The sequence below is a fragment of the Hakea prostrata genome, chromosome 5, assembly GCF_041222555.1.
Source record: "Hakea prostrata isolate BN-2017 chromosome 5, UWA_Hpros_2, whole genome shotgun sequence".
NCBI lineage: Eukaryota > Viridiplantae > Streptophyta > Magnoliopsida > Proteales > Proteaceae > Hakea > Hakea prostrata.
The window spans coordinates 4,978,483-5,004,719 of NC_142604.1; the positions used below are offsets into that span (position 1 = coordinate 4,978,483).

The 26,237-nt window shown below is 36.7% G+C and overlaps 2 protein-coding genes and 1 pseudogene across 2 annotated transcripts; 2 read left to right on the forward strand and 1 right to left on the reverse strand.

Annotated features, from left to right (window-relative positions):
- The first annotated feature begins 81 nt into the window (after positions 1-81).
- On the forward strand, positions 82-1,253 carry LOC149014584 (uncharacterized; annotated as a pseudogene).
- Positions 1,254-9,869: 8,616 nt separating this feature from the next.
- Positions 9,870-12,178, forward strand: LOC149014585 (Concanavalin A-like lectin protein kinase family protein). Its single transcript, XM_089155713.1, has 2 exons — positions 9,870-11,205; positions 11,307-12,178. The coding sequence occupies exons 1-2, from the start codon at positions 9,945-9,947 to the stop codon at positions 12,143-12,145; spliced, it is 2,100 nt and encodes a 699-aa protein (XP_089011839.1). The 5' UTR covers positions 9,870-9,944; the 3' UTR covers positions 12,146-12,178.
- Positions 12,179-18,168: 5,990 nt separating this feature from the next.
- On the reverse strand, positions 18,169-26,032 carry LOC149014586 (eukaryotic translation initiation factor 3 subunit B-like). Its single transcript, XM_089155102.1, is given in 13 exon segments — positions 18,169-18,461; positions 18,463-18,780; positions 19,063-19,171; positions 19,477-20,009; positions 20,090-20,288; positions 20,371-20,495; positions 20,578-20,661; positions 20,745-20,873; positions 23,779-23,907; positions 24,285-24,431; positions 25,195-25,435; positions 25,523-25,649; positions 25,894-26,032. Coding segments are annotated over 12 exon segments (2,175 nt in total). The 5' UTR covers positions 25,645-25,649; positions 25,894-26,032; the 3' UTR covers positions 18,169-18,422.
- Between the last annotated feature and the right edge of the window lie 205 nt (positions 26,033-26,237).

A 26,237-nucleotide genomic window follows, 5' to 3' on the forward strand; every position in this document is an offset into this window, starting at 1 on the left:
TGTTGATTTATCTTAACCGCAGATATCTGCCAAAGTTATCTACCAAAGTTAATTGGCTTGGCTAACCCATCAAGCAAAGAATTTTGCGTACAAGATTGTTTTTGAAAACCACCTTTTCCAACTGATCATTCCCAAACACGGAACATTCTCGACACTCTTCTTATGAGTTTTTAACAAACCTCTCCACCTTCAAGCCTCTCCAAAAACGTCAGGACGAGCCCAGCAAACTGTGAAAAAACCCTCAATGAGGATCGACAAGGAGATCTTTCACTTTAGTCACCCACAACACAAGCTTAAGCTCCAGTACACAGAAGTCCCCTTCAACTGCGATGGGTGCAAAGAAGCTGGGATTGGCATGAAATACAAATGCGAGTATTGCGAATTCGACTTACATAAGGCTTGTGCAGTGGCTCCTTCAGTCACCACTCACCCCTTCTACAAGAAATGTGAATTCAGGTTCTATCAGAAACCACCAGGCACTGTTGACAGGGTATGTGATGCTTGCAGGAATGATGTGCTTGGGTTTGTGTACCACTGCAATAGGTGTGGTTTTGATCTTCACCCTTGCTGTGTGAATCTCCCGCAAGTGCTGGAAGATGGGAAACAGAATTTATATCTGTGCCTAAAGCTTTCTAGCTCATGTCATTTCTGTGGTGGAAAAGGTCCTGGTTGGTCTTACAGGTCTGAGTGCAAGAAATATAACCTTCATGTGTCATGTGTGAAGGAGTTGCTTATGGAGAGTTGGCAAGCTACGTATCTTCGTGTGGACAAGAACAAGGTAAGGGAGTTGCAGACAAGAATCCCAAGTCTTAAAGGTACTTCCCATAGCCATCATCACTCGGAGAAAGCTGGGAAAGAAGTTAATTAAGTCTTGCCAAGTTGCTGCTGGTGCAGTTCGTGTTATAGTCTCTGCAATTCTTGGAGATCCTACAGCTATCATAGGTGCTGTTGTTGGGACTTTAATATCCAAGTAATGAGATGGAATGGAAGGAAAGGAAGACAAGAACTACAAGCATAAGCATTGTTGGGTCTGTAATAGAATTATTTGGGTTTTTTTCCAAATTTGTATGGGCTTCATGTTTGGGCCCCTCTGTGTCCTCGTCTGATGTTTTATATTTAGCAATAACATGTTTGATTGTCTTATACTTTTCAGTTTGGGGCTTGTTTTTCTCTTTTAGAGAGACAAGAAAAGTCACTGATGAGTTCCCAGAGTGTGAAGAACCTGTTTCTTCAACTGTGGTCTGTTTGTTGTATAAACCACAATGACTGAATAAATTGTTTGGTTTCATTAAAGTTGCAGGCATTCTATCAAATTTGTGGCTTCCTAAATTGTTGTCTTTCTGCAATTAACAAATTTGGTGTCTTTCGCGTATAACCCCCAAAGGCCCAACCCATTGGGCCACTCACAAACACAGAAAACACTATGCGTGGAGGAGAAAAAAGAAACATCAATAGAGTGCAACCTGCGGTTTGCTAGATTACCCTAACCAGCCCAGCCCATCCCAGCCCATCCCAGCCCAAATACAAGAAAAACCCAAGTACAACTTATACTTTTAGGTCGGGTTTGGGGAAAAGAATAATAAAAATCAGAAGTTGCCTTGGGCTTGTATTGGTTGCCTGGGTAACCTGAAGCCCACCTAAGCCCTGAAAACTTATACAAATATGGGCCTATATTTGTTGGGCTATATGCATAAACCAGCCCAGAAGGAAAAGTTTCGTATGTCATGGTGGATCCGGACTCTGCAGGTCTCCCTCTAAGAAACTCAATTATAACATGAAATGCATTGCATTTTCTGAACTCGGTAGATATCTGAGGGGCCTTGATGTCATTAACATAGAGCCTGTTAGCTTAAGCTAAGTTTCCCAGGTTTTAAATTAATCGATCAGGCCTTTATTATTAAATCACACAGTTACTATAGCATGTAGAGCCTAAAGATGTCTAATAAAAATTCCCAAAAAAAAGGTTATTGGGGGACTTGATCCCTTGAGCTCACTTCTGATACCATTTATAAGATCATAAGTTTGACATTACTTTAAAAGTCCAGACCTGTGGATACAGTGCCACTATAATTCCTTATCCTTTAACCAGCAAATATTTTGATTCGAGCATATAGATTTGGGACAGACTAGTTCAATAAGGTCCCCAACAACACTGATCGAGAATCCAAATAATCTTTTTTTACGACGATTCACATAAATCTGGAGTCTGGCCTCCTGATGGGACGGGGAAGAAAAGCTTCTATTGTGTTGCTGACTTGCTGCTCCATTTTTATGTTTTTTTCTGTGCTTTCACACTAAAAGGACTTAATAGATCGGATCCCCTAATTGTTTTCCTGACCCGATATCTGCCATAGAAGAATCAACTTGATCTTTGAATTGCCAACCATGATTTAGACAAATCCAACTTAGCAAAACTAATAGAGAAAAATCGAATTGATCTTTGAATTGCCTGCCATGATTTGGACAAAACAAGCTTACCAATACTATATATATATCCATCAAAGGAGAATAACAATAGGTTTCAACACAATTACACAAATATGATTCGAGCTGCCAAATCATAATATATCATGAACTTCCCCATCACGGAAACCCAGATGGATTTCCACCCAGGAAAGAAAAACCCAAAATTTACATGTCATGGCTGGGAAATCTGCTTGTTTTAAGTTGATATTCATCTGGCAGAACTGACTTCTTGGAGATAGTATCAAATAAAGCTCCACCAACCCCTTCTCCTATCCCTTCAAGCAGCCCTCCGATGAAACCTATTATCACATGAGATGCAATGCCAACCGCTCGCCCAAATTTGCTAGGGTTTTCAGGGGCTTTGATGCCATTGGCATACAAACCATTAATCATATTCTTAGCACAAACTGCGTGGAGATTATAATCACAAACCCCACATCTGTAAACTCTACCGGATCGGTTTTTCCTACACTCTTTACAGAATGAATCCAAGTCTCCACTGGTTGATGACAACAATTTGAGCGTGTGTACATGCACCGGCAAATTCATTTCCAAGGAAAGCTGAGCACAACAGGGATGCATAGCGAAATTACATGTACTGCAACGAAAAGCATATCCTTTCAGTGTCTTGCTGCATATGTCGCATCTTGATCGTAGATATCCACCTTCAAGTGATTCACAACCATGGATTAGAATCGAAAAACTTCAAATGCAAACACCAAGTAATATTATGAAAATAAACATATTTAAGCATTGTTGTTACCTAGAGATCTAATGTGCTCTACTGCTCTACACATCAATCAGGGATTCAGGGGTGAGTCTTTGAGTCGAGCTGGCCTAGCCCAGTTGTCCATGGCGGGCCTGCTACATTGCATCAGGGCTCTTATTTTGTAAACATAAGACAACATTATGGAATCATCGATTATTTTATCCTTTTTGTGTTTAGAGTTACCAGTAGGGTTAAGGCAAGGTTATTCTCAAAGTTGAGTACTTAACCTATCTCTATAAGTTCAAAGTTAGGGTTGAGGACGATTGGTGTACGTTTTTCAGGGTTAGGGTTAAGTTTTGAAAAGCTTGGTTCGATCAAACCCAATCGTATTCCATACATATAAATAAATAGCATTTTGTAGGGTTGGTTGAGTGGTAAAGATCCGTACTTCTCACCAGTACCATAAATAATAAATAACATTTTACTAAAAATCTACATCTTTTGCAGTTACAATGGCATTGGTCATCCATTAGCCCCTTGAGAAGTATTCCGCTACATGGGTATCAACATATCCAACGAGATGGAGCATGTTTTCCTCAATATACTCCTCTAAATTATTAGACTTTCTCCTAATTACTGTCTTATTTTGAGGAAGCATGTTCCACATTTGGATCTATCAATATTCACGTGGTAGATTCTTGTTAAGGGGCTGATGGATGATATACCCTTATGGTTGCAAAAGATGTAAAAATCCATTAATTACTACTGCAATCTAAGTAAATACTGAGTCATGTCTCCACCAAAATATGTCCAAAGTAAGTCAATTTTCAGACAAACAAAATAAAAATTGGAAGTAAACAAAACACTGAAGAAGAACTCTCCTTGAAAACCCTAACAAAGAAACTGCATAAGATCGAATTCAAGATGCAAACATTTTAAGTAGTAGTCTACCATGCTAAGTAGTAGGGGTTGAAGAAACTCACCTGATTTTGTGAAGAAGACAAGAGAGTGTTGGGTGTGGAGTGGGTGAGTTTTCAGAGAAGGTGGAGCCAAGGCACAGAAGTCATGCAGATCAAGATCACACTGTAAACATTTGAACCTGTTGCCTGCTCCGAATTCTTTGCAACCCATGCACGTGAAGAAATAGGGAAGGTTGATTCGAGTCAGGGTATGCTGTGGATGACTGAAATGGAGCATCTCTGTCTGATCATCTTCGAGGATTGGTGGAGGAGAACCTCTGGTTTCCATCGATGGAGTTGATTTGTTACTACAGAAGTGAACTGTGTTCTAAACTAGACTCCCTGAGGGTTTTTTTTCTTCTTAACCATGGAGAATATTTATATGCTGGAAAGTTGAAGACTAAGCAGCAGATCAAGTGTCTAAAGTCTAGATAGATCTATCGATGGAGAATATTTATGCTGGAAAGTTAGGAAATTGGTTGCAAACTGTACTACAAAATTCTTTTAATGGCCGTAGAATGGGTGGGAGACCAATCATCCACAGTGGGCTGTGGCCCACCTAATAAATACTACTTACATTGTCAGCCATCCGATCGTAGATCAGCTGGCTTGTTGCTTGTTGATCTTGGTATGAAAACCTTGGGTACTTCATGGGTAATGGATTCCAGTTTCTTACTTGCAAGAAATAATTTGTAGGGACCCATAAACAGAATCTAGATTCCTGATGGGCTAGGAAGCTTTTATGGGGTGCGAAATAGTGCTCTGTGAAGAAATTTGAGACCATCGCATCAAAACATGTCTTTCTGCTACTTTCTTTTCAATTAAGCTTTTATTGCTGTAGATGTTTTGCACGTGATTTTGGGAACATGTCCTACTCTCGAGCTTTTCTGGGTACTCTCTGTTAACAATGTCCTCCACAGCTGGGGTCATGTGTCCATTGGTTTTGTCTTTCCAATGATAAATGAACAAAAATCTGGGTCAAGGACAGAGTCGTAATTCACCCCGTCGGACTCTCAAATAAGTCAAATCTATGCAGTCATTCTTATTATCTACTCAAATTTGGGGAACGGTTGAGATTGTCTGGAATTTGGGGAACGGTTGAGATTGTCTGGGATTTTGATCTCAATAATTATTGACTGTACAATATTGTGCATTAAATGCAACACAAAAGTTGAACTCCAGATTTGGAAGTTGGACTCCACACCTTCCAAATTTAAAAGTTGCAAACAATAACAACAGCAGGAAGATTTAAAATAATAATAATAAATAAATAAACAAGTCTATTTGTCAGTCTCTTTTTTTTCCACCTAATATTTTGTATCCTTCGTGCAAGAGGTAATAATAATAATAATTTGGGTTGTTAATTTGCAAATTGTTTTGGTGACATACAGTTTTTATACCAAATTTGTTACACCGTCGGGCTGATCATTGAGCTGATGGTCGAACCGTTAGCTCAAGTGTTGAATTTAACAAACTGTAGTGAACAGATAACTACTATTCGGCATGGTCAACCAGACCATGATGGAATTGAAAACAACAACAAATAACAAGAACATCAAAAGTCTTGTAATTATAGATAAAGAAAGACCCAGAAAATGGTCACAACTCCGTTGATCTGGGTATTTTCTTCCCCAGTAGTGAAGGAAGGCTTTTCCCATGTTGGTGCTTTGCTTTCAAAGTAAATTTGAACCCCCATTTGATCTTTCAAATATAGTCAGCTTGCCTTGAAAAAGGAAGCCCGGAACCCCGGACTAACCGGCTCATTATGGTTCATTGGTGACCCAGAATTGGGCCAATCTGATTGACTTGTGTCACTGTTCAGATGATACTTCAATTTCTAATCCAAGCTCCCCAGCTCCCAAAACCCTATATCTTTTTTCCCTGCATCAAGTTTTATAATATAAAAGTTTAAATAATGCCCAAGTTTCTGCTTCTCTTTGATTAATAGCATCAACTTGGCATAGAACAGCTAGCTAGTGATCAATTTGTGAAACCAAATGAACTATTAATGTTTATTGTTTATTGTTTAATATCTACTTCTCCATTCTACTCCTTTTTTTGGAATTTCTAGACAAGTCAACAAAATATGTATTCTAATTAACACAGGTGCAATGCATGTAGAAGAAGAAGCTAATGGGTTATATCATCAAGAAGAAGTTGACAGGTGAAAGATAAAGCAAGAGCAGGCTTAAAGATGGCCTTAAATACGTCACTTTGACTAATTAAGCTTAGCAAATAAAGAGAGATCTTGTTGACAAACAAATTAAAAAACCTCCAACCGAAAATGGCGCCATCTTTAGTCCTTAAAGTAATCTTGTTCTTTAGAAAGTCAATTAAAAGAGTTCATCTTTCAGCTTAATTAAGATATCATTAATGGGAATATTATTAAGCTTGGCCAGAACCGGACATCACGATAGAACTTTCTTGATGGCATTATTCTCTAAATTCATATAGATTGTCATACGGGCCAGTTTTCTGAAATAAAAATTCAGAGTTGGAGTCGGTCGAGCTTGGGAAGTGAAAATCATAACTTTCAAGGTTATATATTACAGAAGAATAAAAACTTTTTTCTATCTTTTGAGTAGGACCATATAGACGACTTTGGAAGTAAAGGAAATGCTGAAGAAATTTCGTCTTCGAAGCCATTTCCATCAAGATGAATAAGCACAGATGCCTCGCTGGCAACTATTTTGATTAATTTTGTTGAATGGGTCTAAGATTAGTTAGGTAGCCATGCTCACCTTACCTTTTTCTGTATGTTTTCTTCGAAGTTTCAGAGAGGCTCGAGGTTAGCAAAGACCAGGTTTTCCTTCTTTTCTTTTTACCTGCAGTTCGTCATTACTTTGAATTCTCTGTGTCAAACGTTCAAAACTAACTGTTGCTTTTGCTACTCCATTAAACCTATTCTTTATAAAATCCAAGAATCTTTTTTCCCCCAGTAAATGTCAGTCATGTATGTGGAATTAATTATTAATCCGGAAGTGACTAAGAAAGATAAAAGGACTTAATTGAAAATTTAAGCTTATGAGAAAAACATTCCAACATTCAATAATGGATCGAATTATTTAACATCTTAACATACACAAGCAAAACCCAGATTCAAGCCGTTTTCTTAACTGGAACATGAATTTCTGATCTTAAAGGGGAAGCACCACCCATATTATACTGATTAAGGCAATCCAATCCCACTTTGTGCTTTATATTTTCTTGTAATTTATATCCTTTACACTCTATGATCAAATATTAAAATAGAGAAAGAATAAATTAAAGTGCCTAGCTAATTGTATCCTTCACATGATCATGATTCATGTGTATTCCTTTTTCACTATATATATGTATAAAAAGAAAGAACACAAGTATAAATCAGAAAAAGCTCATGTGCCTCTTTTATTCCCTGATTGTCTTTGCGAATATTGTTAATTGACACTGCAGAAACCCACTTGAAAAAGAAGGATTGTTTATTATCTGATGATGAACAAGCTTTACTGAGTCGGTTTCACACCTCAGGTCATCAAGGATTGCTGCACAGTCACAAAACCAATTTATATGATCTGCCAAATTTATAGATGGGAATGACTGGTTCTGTTGTTTGTTTTTCTTTCTTACTTGTGTTTTTACTGCACTTGACTTGGCCAGCAGTAATGTAAAGACTATTCATTGACTCCTATGGTCATCAAAAGGAAATAGTAATACTGTGTAGGAAAACCATGGAAATCAAACACTACCAGTACCAAGGCATGGTAGTTTGAAGAAAATTAAAAAAAAAAAAAAAAAAAACAAAATCAGAACTGCAAATTATAATATTAGGAAAAGAATTCAACCAAAGAAAAAAAATCATTTATCACAACCCAAATGTAAATCTCTTAATCCCATTCAATACTGCTTTACTACTGATGACTTAAAACAAATTATTCATTCCTGCGAAGAAATCAACAAAGGTTTGATAATCTCTAGTTGAAATGGTTTTTTATTCTTAAAAAAATTTATGAAAATATTTTTTGCTTTAATTTTTTGTTCGATGACTCAAGATATAAGATTTTTCTTGACAATTGTGATCCAATTAAAGGTATCTGTTACATACAGATTTTACAAGATTCTCCTAAGCTCCTTCTCTTGTTCTACACATTCAAACATTGGATCATTGACCCGGATCTAAAGGAAGAGACTAGAGAGGGTTCATTTTATCCTAAAATAAAATTGTGATGAAATTTGTTATAGAATATTAACTGGTCTAAGCTATAAGTCAAATGATTTTGTAATTCTTTAATTTCTAGGTAATGAAACGGTATTATTTTTATATTTTTCTAAAAAAAAACATCATTTTAATTGTCTGGTCAAATAATCCACAAGCTATCCATCTATAATATTATTCCCTATGGGTTTAGCTAACTGAATTAAAAAAAATTAGTTTACCAACAAAAAAAAATTAATGAAGCTAACAGTAGAATGGGGACAAGCATAAATGGACTAGTGACAGGTTTTTTAAAAGAATTTTCAAGAATGTGTATTCTTGTCATTAATGTTATGATACTGAAGTATATTTAATTATTTAATTTTGTTGAAGTCTTATAATTTAGTGATGCCATTATTATTATTATTGGTAAGAAGTTAAAGGCTTCATTCATAAACTAAGAAAATACTGACTTCATTATGTTGATGCTATTGTTATATCATTACTATAATGGATTTCAGCAATTACTATCAAAGTGTTACCTAGTTGGCAATGATCAATGCCTCATAATGAAAAAGTCATAAATTCACTCTCCGTAATAGTATACTTAAATTATATATGAAACTTATTCAAAAGTTATATTCAAGGAGGGCATAAGCTTTGGATGAACAACACATTAAGAAAAAAAAAACCAATAATTTTTCATCATAAAATAATTAAATAAATATTACAATCTTGGGTCATCAATTGAGAGGCCATCATCACAATAGTTTAATTTAAATGGTAAAAATTAAAATTAATCGATGAATAAATAACATCTTAAAGTGACAAAAGAAGAACATTGTTAAGTATTTCTTAAATTTGAGAATTATTGTTTGTGTCTATCTTTTTTATCCATTTTGTAATTGTAAATTTTATGTGGGAATAGTAATATAAATAGAAGAACCCTAATAATAAATGCTTCAAAATATAAAGTAGTAATAAAAAAAAAACTCTCATAAATAGCCTGTAGATTCCTTTCGAATTTGAAAAAAATAAACAATGAAATGAAAAGGAACCAAACTGAGTGGATATATATAGAATAGATAGGGAAAAATCAATAGTAGACATGTGAGCTGTGAAGACTAGTTGCGACAAACCAAAATTCATTCTCTACTCAAACAAACAACCTATAGGGACAAAAAAAATTTCTTTTATAAAAAGTTGAATAGAAATAAAATAAATTTAAAAATAATACACATCTTTAGAGAAATTAGATGAAAAGATTTTGCTAGGGAGTGCTGCTTTGGGCAATTCACAGCACTGGTTTCAAGTTAAGTCTAGATCAACAATATATCATATGAGGGTCTAGATTTTAAAAATAAAATTTATACGGCCCAGATGATAATTGCTCGGAACAGCACTGCTCCCAAGCAAAATTCAAAAATTTCATGAATAAATAAGTTAAAATAAAATAATTTCATTGAAAAAAAAAATTTAAATAAAATAATACCCATTTGTTGTTGGCCCATTCCAATTGGTCATCTCTCTGACTACTAGCTTATATAAGATGAGAAGGGAGACTACTAGTTTGGTCCCTTCTCTTTGCTTATTGCTTCATTTTCTTCTCTGGCTTAGCCGGCCGGCCATCAGACGGAGTATGGTTATGCATGGAAACTCTCTCTTTGTCGCCGTCGCATTTGCCTTCGCCCTCCTCCTCCTATTTCTTGCACCATGTTCAGCTAAACAGCCACTTATCCTTAACTATACATTCGCCACTTTCTTTCAATCTCAGGCCAACACCACATTTCAGATGTTGGGTCCTTCTTCCATCACCACGGGAGCCCTGCAGATAACACCCGATACGTATAACGATAACTACAGCCTCTTAAATAAGTCCGGCCGTGTCATGCTCCCCAATCCCTTCAAGCTCTGGGAAGTTTCTTCTCATTCGTCAACCAAAAACTCGTCCATGGAATCGGACATCATTGCCTCCTTCAACTCAACCTTCCTCGTAAACATCTACCGACCACCAAACGGATCCGTCGGCGAAGGCTTCGCTTTCGTGATTGCTCCAGATCTAAGCATCCCTTCGGAGAGTTATGGTCAGTGGCTGGGTTTAACCAACGCCACCATTGACAAAAACCCATCCAACCAAATCGTCGCCATTGAGCTTGATACGGTGAAGCAAGACTTCGACCCAGATGATAACCACTTGGGTCTCAACATCAACAGCGTCGTATCGAACAAAACGGTGTCGCTGAGCAAGTTTGGGATCCAGATTTCGCCCGAGAAAGCAAAGAACTACACAGTGTGGATACAGTACGATGGAAGGGCTAAATTGATGGAGGTTTACATGGCTCCCGATGAAGAATCCAACCGGCCCAGCGAACCGTTTCTCAGTCAGAAAATAAATCTCAGGGATTATGTGAATCAGCACTCGTACATGGGGTTCTCGGCGTCGACGGGTGTGACGGCTCAGCTTAACTGCGTGCTCATGTGGGAACTATCGGTCGAGAAAATCCCTGAGAAGATAAATCTGTGGTGGCTGAAGGTCTTACTCGGGGTCGGAGTGCCACTTCTGGCTTTGATGGCATATGGGGTTTTCATGCTAGTTCGCATCTGGAAGAATAGAAAGGTAATGAACGACCCTACCATTTTGGGGGCGCTGAAGAGCTTGCCTGGTACCCCAAGGGAGTTCAGCTTTAAGGAACTGAAGAAGGCTACCAACAACTTCGACGAGAAGATGAAGCTTGGACAGGGTGGATACGGTGTCGTTTACAAGGGTTTGATTCCTCAGGAAAATATAGAAATTGCTGTCAAGAAATTCTCCAGGGATAACATGCAAGGGATCGATGATTTCCTCAGTGAACTCTCCATCATTAATCGTCTCCGTCACAAACATCTCGTCCGATTAGTCGGTGAGTTTAATTTAGCTGCTCTCTCTCTCTCTCTCACGTTTTAAACTATTTTTTCACCCAAAAATAAGAATAAGTTGATTGTGATTTTCTTGCTGCTGCAGGGTGGTGTCACAGGAAAAGTCTGCTTCTGCTGGTGTACGAATACATGCCAAACGGAAGCTTAGACAATCATCTATTTGGCGGGCGAGAGAAGGCGCTGAAATGGGATCAACGGCACAAGATCATAGCCGGAGTGGCGTGTGCACTACACTATCTCCACGACGAGTACGATCAGCGCGTGATCCACCGCGACCTCAAGGCCAGCAACATCATGTTAGACTCGCATTTCAACGCGCGGCTGGGCGATTTTGGTCTGGCTCGTGCTCTAGACAACGAGAAAACCTCTTACGCAGAGATAGAAGGGATTCCAGGGACACCTGGGTACATGGCACCGGAGTGTTTCCACACTAGCAAAGCCACCACCGAATCTGACGTTTATGGGTTCGGCGCCGTCGTGCTGGAGGTGGTTTGTGGTCAACGACCCTGGAACAAGATCGCCGGATTCGGGTCCCTGGTTGACTGGGTCTGGACTCTTTACCGTGAGGGACGAATTCTGGATGCCGTGGATGAGAGGTTAATGGACGAGTACGATGCAGAGCGAGCCCAGCGTCTCCTTCTACTGGGCCTTGCTTGTTGCCACCCCATGGCTGCTGAAAGGCCCAGAACACCCCAAATCGTCCAGATCATCTCGGAAACCATACCCGCACCCGACGTGCCCTACATCAAACCTGCCTTCGTGTGGCCCGCAATGGGTTTCAACATCGATGGTTTGACCACCGATACCCAAGACACCACGCCCATGACTTCTTCCTACTATTACGGGTCCGAGAGGTCCGATTGGACTCCACGTTGCGAGACCCGTGAGAACGTGGCCGGTTTCACTGATATATCCTTGGTTTGACCTTCATCGTCTCATAACTTCAGAAAGAAAAGAAGAAAAGAAATTTTTTAAGGTTTTCAGTTTCTTTTTTCAATCTTTTGGGCCTTTTACTGTCAAGGGGCCCAATTTTAGAGGGCTGGAAATGTTTTATTATTTGTACCATTTTTACCTCTTTTTGGTTTTTTTTTTTTTTTTTTATTTACTTAGTCGATTGGTTACCATTGAACTGGGTGTAAAGCAGCAAAAGTGCTTCTTTTGTTCTGTATTTGTTCAATAATTGATGTAGATAGGATCACTGCAATGAAAAAACCAGTTTATATCCCTTTTGATATTGTTTTTTGACAATTTTTTTAACAAAAATATTTTTTTATTTCATGGACAACATTCTGAGTAACAAATCCAATCTTCAAATCAGGTTTATATATTAGAAACTTTGTATAGGACCATCATCCAATAACTAATAAGTCGTCGACTTTACCAACCAAAGATGTAAAATAAGAAATCCAAAAAATAAGGAATTCACCCCAGGGCCAGCAAGCCAAATAAAGAATACGCGCAAACCAAAAGACAACAAGGACAAATGAAGACGAAAATACCCCAACCGTAAGAGCACAGCCACAAGAACAACGGTGAAACAAGAGTGAGGGAAGAAAAAACCAAAAAAAACACCCGAAATGAAGGGAAGAAGCAACCACCAAAACACACCCATATAGAAAGGCAAGAAGCCAAAGACACGAAAGGCCCAACCGCACCCACAAGCACATGTCCCCCAAAGGAGAAGATGAAAACCCCGGAAAAAACCGCCGGGAGAGAGAACCAAAAAAAAAACACCCGGGACGGGGCGATCCCCAATCCCCACTTCCTCTACATTAAGGTGGGTTCAATAAACCACCCGGTACCAAGTACCTACAGCCGTTTTTATGTTTTCAAATAATAAAACCAAGAGGGCACGACCTAACAAACAAACCACCAACCACTAACAACCAACAACTCGGACAAACCCCGAGCGGGCGAAGACGGGCAAAGCGATAAGGTTAGGTTGGTGAAGGCACCGTGTCCAGAGTGCAATACCCTTTGTTTCCCGGATTTTAATTAAACAGCAAATCGGAGAATACAGGGTTCTAAAATACAATTTGCCTTAGTTGATCTTATGGTCTGGGGCGTAGTGTCCATTTATTTGTAAATGCTGGCCATTCGGGGTCAATTCCCAAAACTATTTAATAAAAAGTAAGAATTATCCAGCATCAATTGCCATTTGAATTTTTAATTTTTTTAAATAAAAAAATTAAAATTCCAATGGAATCAAATGATTCCCTAGTTCCAATCTCATTCTTGAACAATGTTTGAAGATTTATAGAAGAAAACATCCTCATGGCCATTAGTTAGATATTCTCTTATGCAGACTAGAGGAAAAATATGAGTGTCAGAAGAAGGAAAATATGGGGAAACGAAGTTATGAAGATCAATTGGCATATTCAGATGGGCTTCGAACTCAAGAAATGGCTCCAGTGCCCCTCGACCACTCTTCCATTAGGGTTAGCAAGTTCTGGAGGCCAAGCCCAACTCTAACCTAAACCAGTTTGACAAGTCAAGTAGCATCCCACCCTACCCAAACCGTAAACAATCCTATAAGAAGAAAACTTGTGTTGGTCCACTGTGTCAAAGTCTTATCACATAAATAATATATATAAGAAGGTTTACATATTTTCTCGTGTTTACTTTCAATAATCAAAGGGGGATGCAGTTATGGTGAACTTGCGACCTCCCACCCACTACGCAATGTTCAGACATTCAAGTTTGACCTATATAAGTATTTGCCATGAAAATTACCAACGCAAGCATTAACCCAATCAGTGTAGTCCAACTGGAGGCCTAGCATAGTCCATAAAAGTCGATAATGATCTCATGAGCAAGTCAAAGAACACGCAATTGAAAAAAACAGAGGACCTGGGGGATTCAATTTACTTTTAAGTTTTAGTCACTCCCTTCTCAAAAGATTATCTTCATATTGGGAGAAAAGCATTGTAGTGGAAGATGCACATTTACTTGTATTTCTAGGTATTCACATATCTTAAGTAAAAAATAATAAAAATAAGAGAACAAATCCAACAAATTAACTTAATGGGGGCAATTTATTCAGTCGCGGATAATAATCAGGACTAAAGGGTAATAAATATATTTTTCAATTATCTAATTTTTTTTTTATATACAAGAGACGAGGATATCACATTTACTATTAACAAGAGTTGAACCTACAACCTCTTCATTAAGAAGAGTTAGAGGGAAAGCGAATCTTTGACATATGGTCAAGATTCCAATTCAGGTGAAAGCTGTTATGTCCATAATGGATGACTATGGTTGAATGGAAATCTGGTCCTAAATTGAAAGACGAAATGAACACATAATTATCTTGATAGCATATATGCATGCCAAGTAGTTAAATAGACATTATAAAAGGCATGTATGCATCACAACTCACACTAAGTTGTCATGATATGTGTTTATATAAACTCGTTCCCTAAAGTAGTATTCACCATACATACAAATATTTATCAAACATATTTCTTATATTTCATCTCTCAATCTATCTGCAGCATATTAGACATTCGAAAGATTTATGCTAACAAAGACCCCATTAACAAGGCTAAGGTATTGGAGAAAATCAATATATGATAGAGATCCATATCTGGTATGTACACATTTCTATCATAAACTTACAAGAATATTGTTTTATAAATCATCAAGTCATATTTTTTTTATAATCAAAACGGAATATAAATACATATAAACTATGTAGAAATATAGATTATTTCGTTGATAATATATATAACCGATTTAATGGTTCTATAACTATTGAGATGAGAATGTTGCATGATAATCAAATAATTATAAATAACTCTTTACAAGCATGTATAGGTAATAAATAAGGATAATTGCCAACCCAGAGCTGATCTAGTGGTGAAACCAACACCTCTTATTAGTGAAGAGGTTGTGGGTTCGACTCTTGCTAAGGCATATTAATAACCCCATCCCCCGGCTTAAGGGATAATTATTGTTACTCCCTGTACAATAATTTAATACTATTTTATCTCTTATATTTCTTGAAATTATTAATACAATCTTAAATTTATCTGTAATTATTGTTGCTTCCTATTATTAAACTCAGCTATTTAAGTGATAATGTGACAAATTTTGTTTATTTAAGATTTTCAAAACAACTCTAAAGTTATATTCTACTTATTTATATTTCATACTAAATTACATTATTACCTTAGTAATTAAAAAAAATTAACCCTAATTAGGTAGCTCATTATTTTTTAACTTTTTTATATTTACTTTTCAATTTGGTGATGCTTTTTAGTTTTTGTAATTAATTTCCATTTGATGTTATCAAATTTTAAGAAGTTTCAATATGTCCTCTATGTAAAATGGAAAGTGAATTCCATGATCACCTCTTTTTTAAATGTCATATTCATCTGCAGTTTGGCAACATAAATAAGTTAGTTAGCGAATTGGAAAGTTCAAAATTGATATTCGAGAAAGCGGCAGGCCCATAAGCCCTTTACTAAAATACCGACTACATGGGAAATGAGGGAGGTGAACCAACATTGGGGATCGGATGCGGGCGAAATTCCCGCCAATGGCTGAGATGTTCAGTCGACTCCCTCCCCCTTTGTGGGGCCGGGAATCCTACGATTGAGCAGAAAATTGTATTAATTTAATTTGTAATTACTGTTGCTTCCGTATCTTTAAACTCAGCTAGGTAAGTGATAATGTGATAATTTTAGTTTATTTAAAAATTTCAGAGTAACTCTAAAGTTATATTCTACTTATTTATATTTCATACTAAATTACATTATTACCATAGTAATTACAAAAAAAAATAACCCTAATTAGGTAGCTCATTATTTTTTAACTTTTTTATATTTACTTTTCAATTTGGTGATGCTTTTTTGTTTTTGTTATTAATTTTCCATTTGATGTTCTCAATTTTAAAAGTTCCAATATGTCCTTTGTGTAAAATGGAAAGTGAATCTCATGATCACCTCTTTTTTAAATGCTCATATTTATCTGCAATTTGGCAACAGATATTGGATCTTCATGTCTATCATAGAACAGTTACCTTCGGGTGGACAAATGAAATTCAATAGTTATGTGATCAATTCACTGATGACGATGTGTTAGCCAATATACGCTGGTTTAGTTTAATCACAACCACTTATTATTTATGGGCTGAACCAAACAGAAGATTCGACCATCGATTTCTGTTTTTCGAATAATTACCAGTATGATCCGATCCCAATTCTCTAATATCAAAACAATAGTTATGTTTTGCTTCTTGGAATATTCAAGTTAACTTCGCACTCAGTCGGGAGATCATTCACTTTTAGCTACCCCACAATCTAGAGTTGTTATTTTAATTGTGACGGATCCCTGCACGTAGATTTTGGTGGTTTTGGTATAATAGGGAGAGACTCTAATGGTGATGTTGTATATAGGGGTGGACCCATAGTGGGCCATGGCCCCGATTTTAAAAAAAAATTATATTAGTTCTCAAAAAATTTCTAGTTTTTATGTAAATCCTTTAAAAAAGTTATATTAGCTCTCGATTTTCTCTTCTCACATGTGAAATACCATTATTTGGCTTCCCAATATTGAGAACTTGTTTTTAAAGGTAAAATAATGAAGACCATATCTATTCTTCAGGCTGAGATGATTGCTAATTAAACTCATTTACTTCTTTGCTTCTCGATGGGGATTACCCAATGTCATCATTCAATCTAATTCGTTGGTCACCATTAACTCTATTTTGGAAACCTATCAGGCTCATTGGTCCACCCTCAACATCCTTTAAGACATTCTTGATTTGAAAGTTTTTTTCAATAACTGTGTAATTCGTCATGGAGTTAGGGAAACTAGTAAGTGTGTTGATTTACTTGCAAGGCTTCTTAATGTTGAGCAAATAATTGCTTTTGACCCTGACATTTTTTTTTACTTCCTTGCCATCTTCATTTATGAAGAGACAAGGTTGACGTTTATGCAGAATGTAACACTCCCTTATATTCAATATAAATCTCCTTTTTTTCAAAAATAAAATAAAATAATAATATATATACATATATATATTCCATTAGGTTTTCACTTATTGACTATCTAATTTGGAGTTATCAATGAAATGATCAAGTTCACTTAATTACTATTGGGAAAATTACGTGATTAGCTGCTTTTAGGTTTCCCTTTACAATAATAATCATTCAATGTTTCACTTTACAAAATTAACCAAAACTAAGTTTTCATTTATAAAATTAGTCAAAATATTGATTTTTCACTTTTTTGGACATTTTTTACCCCTAAAACTGATCACATCGAGCGGAAAAATCATTATATTGTCCAAAAGGAAAAAGTCATTATTTTTTCATACCCTTTAGACATTTTCACCCCTATGCCGGTATGGTCAATTTTAAAGGTAAGAATATCTAAAGAAGTAAAAAAAATAATATTTTGACTAATTTTGTAAATGCAAAGTCAGTTTTAGCTAATTTTGTAGAGTGAAGCCTTTAGCTAAAAACAACTAATCTAAGTAATTTTCCCTTTACAATTCAATTTGGCGTTATCAATTGAATGATCAGGAATCCGTTCACCGTTTATCCTATTTATTTTAGCAAACAGAGAACTCAGCTATTTGCTTTCGAATGATAATAGGGTTATTGTTGGAAGAAAAATAATAATAATAATAATAATAATAATAGGGTTATCCACAAACTCCGATGATACTTTGTTAAGAATATTAATCTTTAACCAGAAACAATAATGATGATGAAGAAGAATTCTCTCTGATAAAAAATGAGGTTAATGTAAACGCCATCGTAATTCAAATTAATGCAAAAACAAAGCCCTGATAAAACAAGTATTCATTGAGAAAGAATTGGTACAAGTAAAGCGTCAGAATTAAAACCCTCCTTGTCAGGGTATCCACCATGTTATTGGCCAGCCTTAAAACAGAATTAATTATAACTATTAAGTATCAACATAAGAACACAAGGATTAGAAACTCAATTAACATTTGATGGAATCAAAGGATTTGAATTGGAGCACATTTAAGACTCATTTAACATTTGATAGAATCAAAGGATTTGACCTAGAGCAAAATTTATAGAGGTAAGCGACCAATCTTGTTACTTGATTCAAAGCACCATACATGCCTTCAACAAAGCACCTAACCACCCTAAACAAAGCTGAGGAACTCAAGACTGTGGCTGCCGTTCTAACAACTGAAGAGCACCAAGGTACCTGTGTCTTAGATGTTATTCGCATTCTGCTCAAAATCATATGAGACAGATTTCTTCTGTTACATCCAACACTTCTTCTACTTCAACTTCTTTGGCTTCATACTCCTCTTCCTCATCACTTGCTTCCCCATCCCTCAATGACTGCCGCATCTCCGCCTCTTCTTCATGGTACTTCTTCCATTCCTGGACCCAGTGATCCCATTCCTCTTGAAGCATCTTCCGTTTCTCCCGATCTTGTTCACTCAAAAGCAATGAGACGTCCTGGTCCTCAGCTTCATACTTCTTGCTGTATTTCTTGAGGTTCTTTGCAATCTCTTCCTCTTTCTCTGGACTTAGGAAGGATGAAGGCCTTGGCCGCCACAAAAACTAAACAATCAAAGAGGATGAGAAAAAAAACAATACATAAATAAACAGAACACAGAAAGTACAAAATTAGCAAAGGTATAGCAGCTATACACAGGAAAGGTGTGGGAGGAAGATGGTGGAAGTTAATCTCTATAATGAATTAAATCAACAAGTGGCTGACAAATTCATAAAATAGTCACACATGAACTCCCTATACCAAATCTGTAGGCATGACATATAATAAAATATTAATATTCGTATAAAGCCATAAAGGATATTTGACTCTGATAGTCATTACTCTACCTGATAGAAATGGTCCCTTGAAATCCGGTATAGAAGCTTCCCATTGAAGGACCAAATATTAAACCCATTCTCCATTTCATGAACTGAAGTAACGGATGTTGCAACATATCTACAGTCAGCAAAGGAGAACAAACAGTTATGATAGGAAAAAGGGAGTAGTAACAAATAAAACAGTCACTCCTGAATACTTGAAATTAAGAAACTAGCAAAATCTGATCAGTTTGTAAGTTTGATCAGTTTGTATCACAATGCAAAAGTGGTGAAAGTAAATGAATACATCATATTCCTGAAGAGACAATACGATATGCTTCCCTCAAAATTCATGAAATAAATTGATGTTTCATTAAATAAATAATTGTTGCAAGATTGACATTTGTAATATTCACAACTACAGAACAACAAACCCTGTTTTACCTTCCAGTTGGATCCCATTCAATGTCAGTTGCCATGAAATGCTCTCCTGTTGCCATTGTCTCAAGCTCATCAACATTATAGAATTCCAACTGTCCATTGAAGCCTTTCAACCCTGCAAGGATAATGAAGCGTCCAGAAGGAGACCAGTAAAGTGCATTAGCCTGTTTGCCTTTGAGGGTAGTGAGCTTCGAGACACGTCCTGAGTTGTGAGCGCTCCGCATAGAATAGAAGCTTATGTCAGGCTTGGGGCTGTCTCCGTGTATAACAGCAAACCTATGCCCTTTGGGTTCCCATGCAAAAGCAACAATTTTGTCATTCTTATTTTCAAGCTCCAAAACCTCAATGGGTATGTCCCTTTCCTTTATGCGGAAAAGCTCAAATCCAGTATATGTACTCTTTTTAGTTTTAGTATACCGGTCAACCTTAACAGCAAGGTAGTCTCCATTGCTTTGCCAATACATTTTGCAATCACTAACACTGAAAAGGTTCTTCTGCCTCAGTTCTTCCTTGCTAGGAATTTGGATAAGGCTGACCTGTGGATGGAAAATATAAGACAGAAAGAATCAAGATGACAAAAATAACCATGTTGCTTCAGATTATATTCTCTACTCACCCTGGCAGGTTGGTTCCCACCACCTAGCTCTGGAACAAAGAGTGCCAATATGGGATCTGTAGGTGACCAACAGAAATCCATCACATTTTCAACTTTCAAGGACTTCTTGTCAATAAGAGTGAACGTCTCTGTTTCATAAACAGAGATAAGATTTTTCCCAATCCTAGCAAAATATTTGTCATCTTTCCCGCCTCCCCACCTGCAAGAGTAAACTATAAGAGTTGATGAGAGATTCCACTTCACCATAGTCACATATATATACGGCATCTAAAATAAATCACCTAAAGACAGGCCACGACACTCCAGAGACACCCCCCGTGCCACCAGTTGCGAATTCATCAGCACTCCCCTTAAAATCCCTCATGACTTTTCCAGTTCTCACGTCAAAGATATTCAAGACAACCCTCTACACATTGAAAACAAAATGTAAACATACCAGAAAAATCGTTGCATGAAAATAATCAATATGAATCATAAGAATGTCTTACATGGGTATCACGAGGATTACTCGGTTCATGACTGCTGTATGTAACCAAATATTTCTCTCCGGGAGAGAAATCAATGAGCTTAACCTGCACTCAATTCCATTGAAGCAATACTATTAAGCAAAAGCTAGACACCAACTGGACAACAGGAATGATAAACAACAGGTCACCTGGGGATGAGCATAACGCATGAGACGGTTAAATGTAGTGGCCCCACCCCAAACAGCAGCACCCTGCCTGTGCACTGTGGCCAAGTATGTCCCAATAGGGGACCATTGAACAAAGCTTTCGGTCCAGTACTGCAAACAAACTCAGGTATAATCAATCATATAGCTTATGTGGTGTAAACAAAAGAAATGATCCTAAATAACATCCCCAAGAAACAATTATCAAACAATGTAAAATCCAACTACTTGCACAAGAAAGAGAAGATTAACAGAGGGGGTTGCTTAATACAACTAGACAGAAGAGAAAGCTCTACAGGATTCTTTGCTACAATCAATTGAATATTTTTTAAGTGGGAGATCAGAAACTATGGTTGCTTAATCACATAAATGGAGACTGGCTTTTTCTTTACATCTGCCTTGGTTGGGTTATGTACTGGATCTTTGATACCATCTGATTTCATTGTCACGGGCCACTTCATGCCTCTTAAAGCGAACTTGCAAGGTATGCATAATGGAGTAGAATTAGTAGCAGCTAAATATCACTCCTAATTCAATCAGGAATAGTGAGAAATTAGTTATTTTTTTATTTCAAAGACATTACAGAACTATCCACACTAGGAGTTAGTTCTCAGCTTTCAAAGTACAATTAGAGTTTATATTTCAGGCAATATAACCAATATAAGGCTTCTCAGTCAGATCTAGACAGTTGAGTTTAGACAATTAGAGTTCATATTTCAGTCAATATAACCAATATAAGGCTTCTCAGTCAGATCTAGACAGTTGAGTTTAGAAAAAAAACTACCTATGGTTTGCCATAGTCACTGATTCCTTCCCTGCAATTCCCCAATTACACCTAGACCCACTCCGACTGATGGTGTTAGTCTGTTGTTCGTCATTGGCCCAAAAACAAACTGTACCTAAACATTAGAAATAAATTACAATTCAATCTCCCATTGGGGTATTACAATTCAATCTCCCATTGAAGTAAAGAAGGGTTTCTTTACTCTTCTTCTTTTTTTTCTCACCCTTTACTGGACAGGGCTCCCATCCATCACAATCACCACAGCAACAACCAAGCCTGCATCCTGTCCCGAACCTTCCCATCCCTGCAACCCCAGCCCTGTCCTCTATTCTACAACCACCACATCACACTGCAACTCCTGTAACCTGCCCCATCTAAAACCACACTAACAAGAAAGCAACAGAAATTCCATTAACCATTTCTTAATTCAAGCACAACTGGTGAAGCCTACTTATAGGCTTATAGCTTGGCTAAGCTTCACAAAATAAAACATCTCAAGAATTAGAAGGTAAGAAAATAGAAACTACTAACTAAAATCTAGGCCTAGCTTCTGAATATAAAATTAGAAACTGCTAACTTGCTACAACTGAAAATAAACAATAAACTAATGTAAGCTTCTAACACAGTAGTCCATCAACATCTAGGACCTAATCTTCACAGCAACTTTGCATATCAGGCACCCAAATCACTTTCAACTGGACAGTAACTTGCATAGAGTTCCTTTGAACGGTCCAGCTACTATTTATGTGAACTATAACTTTTTTCAAATTCATTACCAATAACTTTTTAATTTTTTAAGTTTATGCCTTGGTATCAAACCCACACATGGTCCAAAATTAAGTATTTCAAAGCCAACATGACCCTTTTGGATATTCTTCACTGCATCAGCAAAGGTATTTAAGATAATCCCTTTGCAAAATCTCTTTCATCAAGTTCCACCACTTCTTTATCTGTCTAACATGACCAAAGTGTGGACTAGATATTCCGTCTTCATTCTACTTTGTTTAAAACCCTTTGACTCAAAAGTTGATCACTATAGCTCTAACTTGGCATTAATCCCAGGTTATGTGTCATCTACCAAAACAATATCATCAGCAAAATGCATAAAACAAGGAACCTCATCTTACAAGGCCCAGTTAAAACATCCATGATAAACGTAAATAAACAAGGATTTAATACTAATTTTTTGTGTAACCCAGTTGCAATCAGGAATTGAACACCTTGGCCCCAAAATTCTTAGAGGTCATATGAGATTGTTTATTATCAATTAGGACCACATGAGAGTTAATTTTACTTTAATCAAGCCAGTGGAATCTCGGTTTTCTTTCCTTATTTCTATATATACAACTCCTGATTTTATACAATCCATTCCTTGACCTTTGGAGATTTATGGCCATCCCACGCTCTCAACTGAACTTGGTTAAACTGTATCCGATAAATCATGCTAAGTAGGTACTTAAAAATCACTCTTTTTACAGTTCTCTTTATTTCAGAATTGGTATTTCAAAAGATTCTTTTAATCCTATCAATAGATTGTTTCAATATCTTAGGAATTAACTAGTTCTCTTTATTTCAGAAGTGGGATTTCAAAAGTTTCTTCTAATCTTATAAATGGATTGTTTCAATATCTTAGGAATTAAATTTCAAAGTTTGATGTCTAATTAAGTTTCAAGCATTCTGTTGATTGAATAGAAATTAAGTTTTACTGTTATCAGACCTTGAGAATATTCTTTTCTAAATTGCTTCCAAAACCACTCATTGGATCATCCCCATCTTCTAAATAATTCTGATCCTTCCTACCAGCTATTGTTTCTGAGTTGTTTTTTTCTGAGATGTCTGAGTTCTCAGTCGATTCTAGGGTTTCTAAGAGGAGATTTGTTTTGGGATCCTGCATAAGAGACTTCTAGAGTTCATGCTACTTGTTCCCCAACCCCCTTCTTCGCATTATAGAGAGGGATAACTTCTTGCTGCTTCCGGCACTAACAACCTTACAACACTGATGATACACAAAAACAATGGCAGTGTTAATACCATATATGAGTTTGAACGGGAGATTGTGCGTATGATATTTTTTTAAATGGTTTATATTCCTTTTAAAGGCTGACAATACACAAAGATAATAATATGTAAACTCCAAAATACAAGTTCGCAATCTTTCCAGACATATTAAATATATCCACAATTACTGAAGTTCTATTTATGAGAAACAAGAACTTTGTTAAAGAAACCACTTACACCCCGACGGTAAACAAGCTCTGGCTTAAGTTGTCTAGGATCATTCCATAACACCTCAGTGTCTGATCCAGCACGAATTACAAACTGATCCCGAGCTTTTTCATCTGTAAGCCATTTTTGAAGATTTTCCTGCACCAAGCACATTATATAATAAATATTTAGAGTCCCATGGTTTTTTTGCCAATTTAAAAAATAAAATAAAATAATAGAGACAGAAAAAGTGAGAGAGAGGGAGAGACTGAATGTGAACCAGAAAATTTTCTTTAAATGTCCTAAACCATGTTTTCTACTTCACCTCTCTTACAAGAGAGAGTTGGATAGAGAGAACAAAAACAAAAACCAAAAAAAGGGTACACTAAGACTCATCAAGCCTAATAAAGTTCAATTGCTCACAAACATCTGAATTTCATATCTTGATAAAAATATGCTAGCTGAAAATCAGGGCTCAGAATATAAGCATAATCAGGATGAGGATATTATTAAGAAGCAGAAGAATCAAGAATTACCCCAGGTGTATATGGTTTTATCTCAGGAGGAGCCCATTCATCTGGAACTTTCATGAATTTTTCAAAGTCATCAAACAAGTTCACAGCAAATATATGTGCCTTGTCCAACTTATATCCATGTGTCTTCTCCTTAGCCAGCTCAGCCTCCTACAAGAGCAATACAAAGAATGAATACATTAGAGTCATTTAAAAGTGCAAGTAGAAACTGAAAATAAAAGAAAGAAAAGGGTAAATTCCACCACAAAGCATCACATGAATGTTCAACAAGAAGAACAACATGACTTCAATTTGTACAGCTGATCTGCTTCAAATCATATATCAATGCATGCCTAACCACTTATACCCTGGTACCATGTTGAGTCCAAGGGAAGCAGGAAAATGCCTTTGCCACCCATCCAATCAATAGCCCCTTGACACCTAAATCTTTTTTTTCTTACGGTTTTAAACAGTTTACTATCAATATAAAACCTGTTTCCCAATAGGCATTAATTTCTGTGGTATTGCACAGGAAGATTAACAGCCAAGTTAGAACAACAACACAACAACAACAACAACAACAACAACAACAACAACAATAAGCCTTGTCCCAACTAAATGGGGTCGGCTACATGGATTCTTGCCCTCCAATCAGTTCCATTCGAGACCATGCTAGATACAAGGCCTAAGCTATACCTATCCTTTCTCACCACTTCTCCTAAGGTTATCTTAGGTCTACCCCTAGCTCTTTTAGTTCCTTCAATATGGATTATATCACTCATGTACACCATGAAGACAGCCTTATCTGCAAGGCAATAGAAAAAAGTTTTTTCCCCCTTTTCTTTCAAATTCACAATTAACTTAGTTCTCAAATCTACAAACTTCTCAAATATCTAAAAGCATAATACCACACAAAATGTAAGCCTTTTGATACCTGAGGAGTGTTGAACTCAATAAAGCAGTAACCTAACGTCTTGTTTGTATCAGGATTTAGAGGCATCCAAAGCCCATCATCCTTAATAACACCGATTTGACTGTAAATTTTCCTGACAACTCCTTCAAGTTTCTCGAATTTCTCCGGTGGAACCACGGGGAGATTATCAACAACAATAATATTCCCATAGCCAGTTTCGAATTCTTGCGTTTCCTCGTTAAGAATTTCTAGATCATCATCACTGCAGAGAAGAAGAGAGAAAGACTACAATCACTGAAATGAAACAAAAACTACAAAAATAGCTGCAGTGAGGACCAGGGCTAATTACCTTTTTACACCAAAATCCTCACCAGGAGGTAGCTTTATAGCTTCTAAATCTACTGTAGCGAGATCAATTCCGAGATCCATAGCCTTAGCTTCTATATCCGCCATAGAAACTAGCGTTGCCATATTTTCTGTACCAAACAAAATCAAGTGAAACAAAAAATTGGATAAGAGAAAATCGGTCACCTTCAGAGGCAAAGTGGAGGAAGCCAAAGCATTTTTTGTTTATATTGATTGGGGTTCCCTGTTCTATGGCTGCAACAGCATTGGATTGGACAGGGTTTTAGTTAGTTCTTCAAAGTTAAACCTTTTCGGCATTCTAACTTTTTCAGGCAGCTGACTGACTAGAACAGAATGATTAACAGAAAAGATTACCACCGGAGAAGAGACAGCGTCGTCTTCTGGGCTTTCCACGCTGCAATCACGGAGAAGAAGAAGAGTTGTATGGCTGCATCGAGCTTAGATGGAGAAAACTCTCAGGCGACGGAGAAAGCGAAAGGAAGAGCCGGGGGGGTTATTTGGGGGGGGGGATAAAGAAAAGGGGGAGGCGGGGGGGGGGGGGGGGGTTTTTTTTTTTTTAAAAAAAAAAAAAAAAAAAAAAAAAAAAAAAAAAAAAAAAAAAAAAAAAAAAAAAAAAAAAAAAAAAAAAAAAAAAAAAAAAAAAAAAAAAAAAAAAAAAAAAAAAAAAAAAAAAAAAAAAAAAAAAAAAAAAAAAAAAA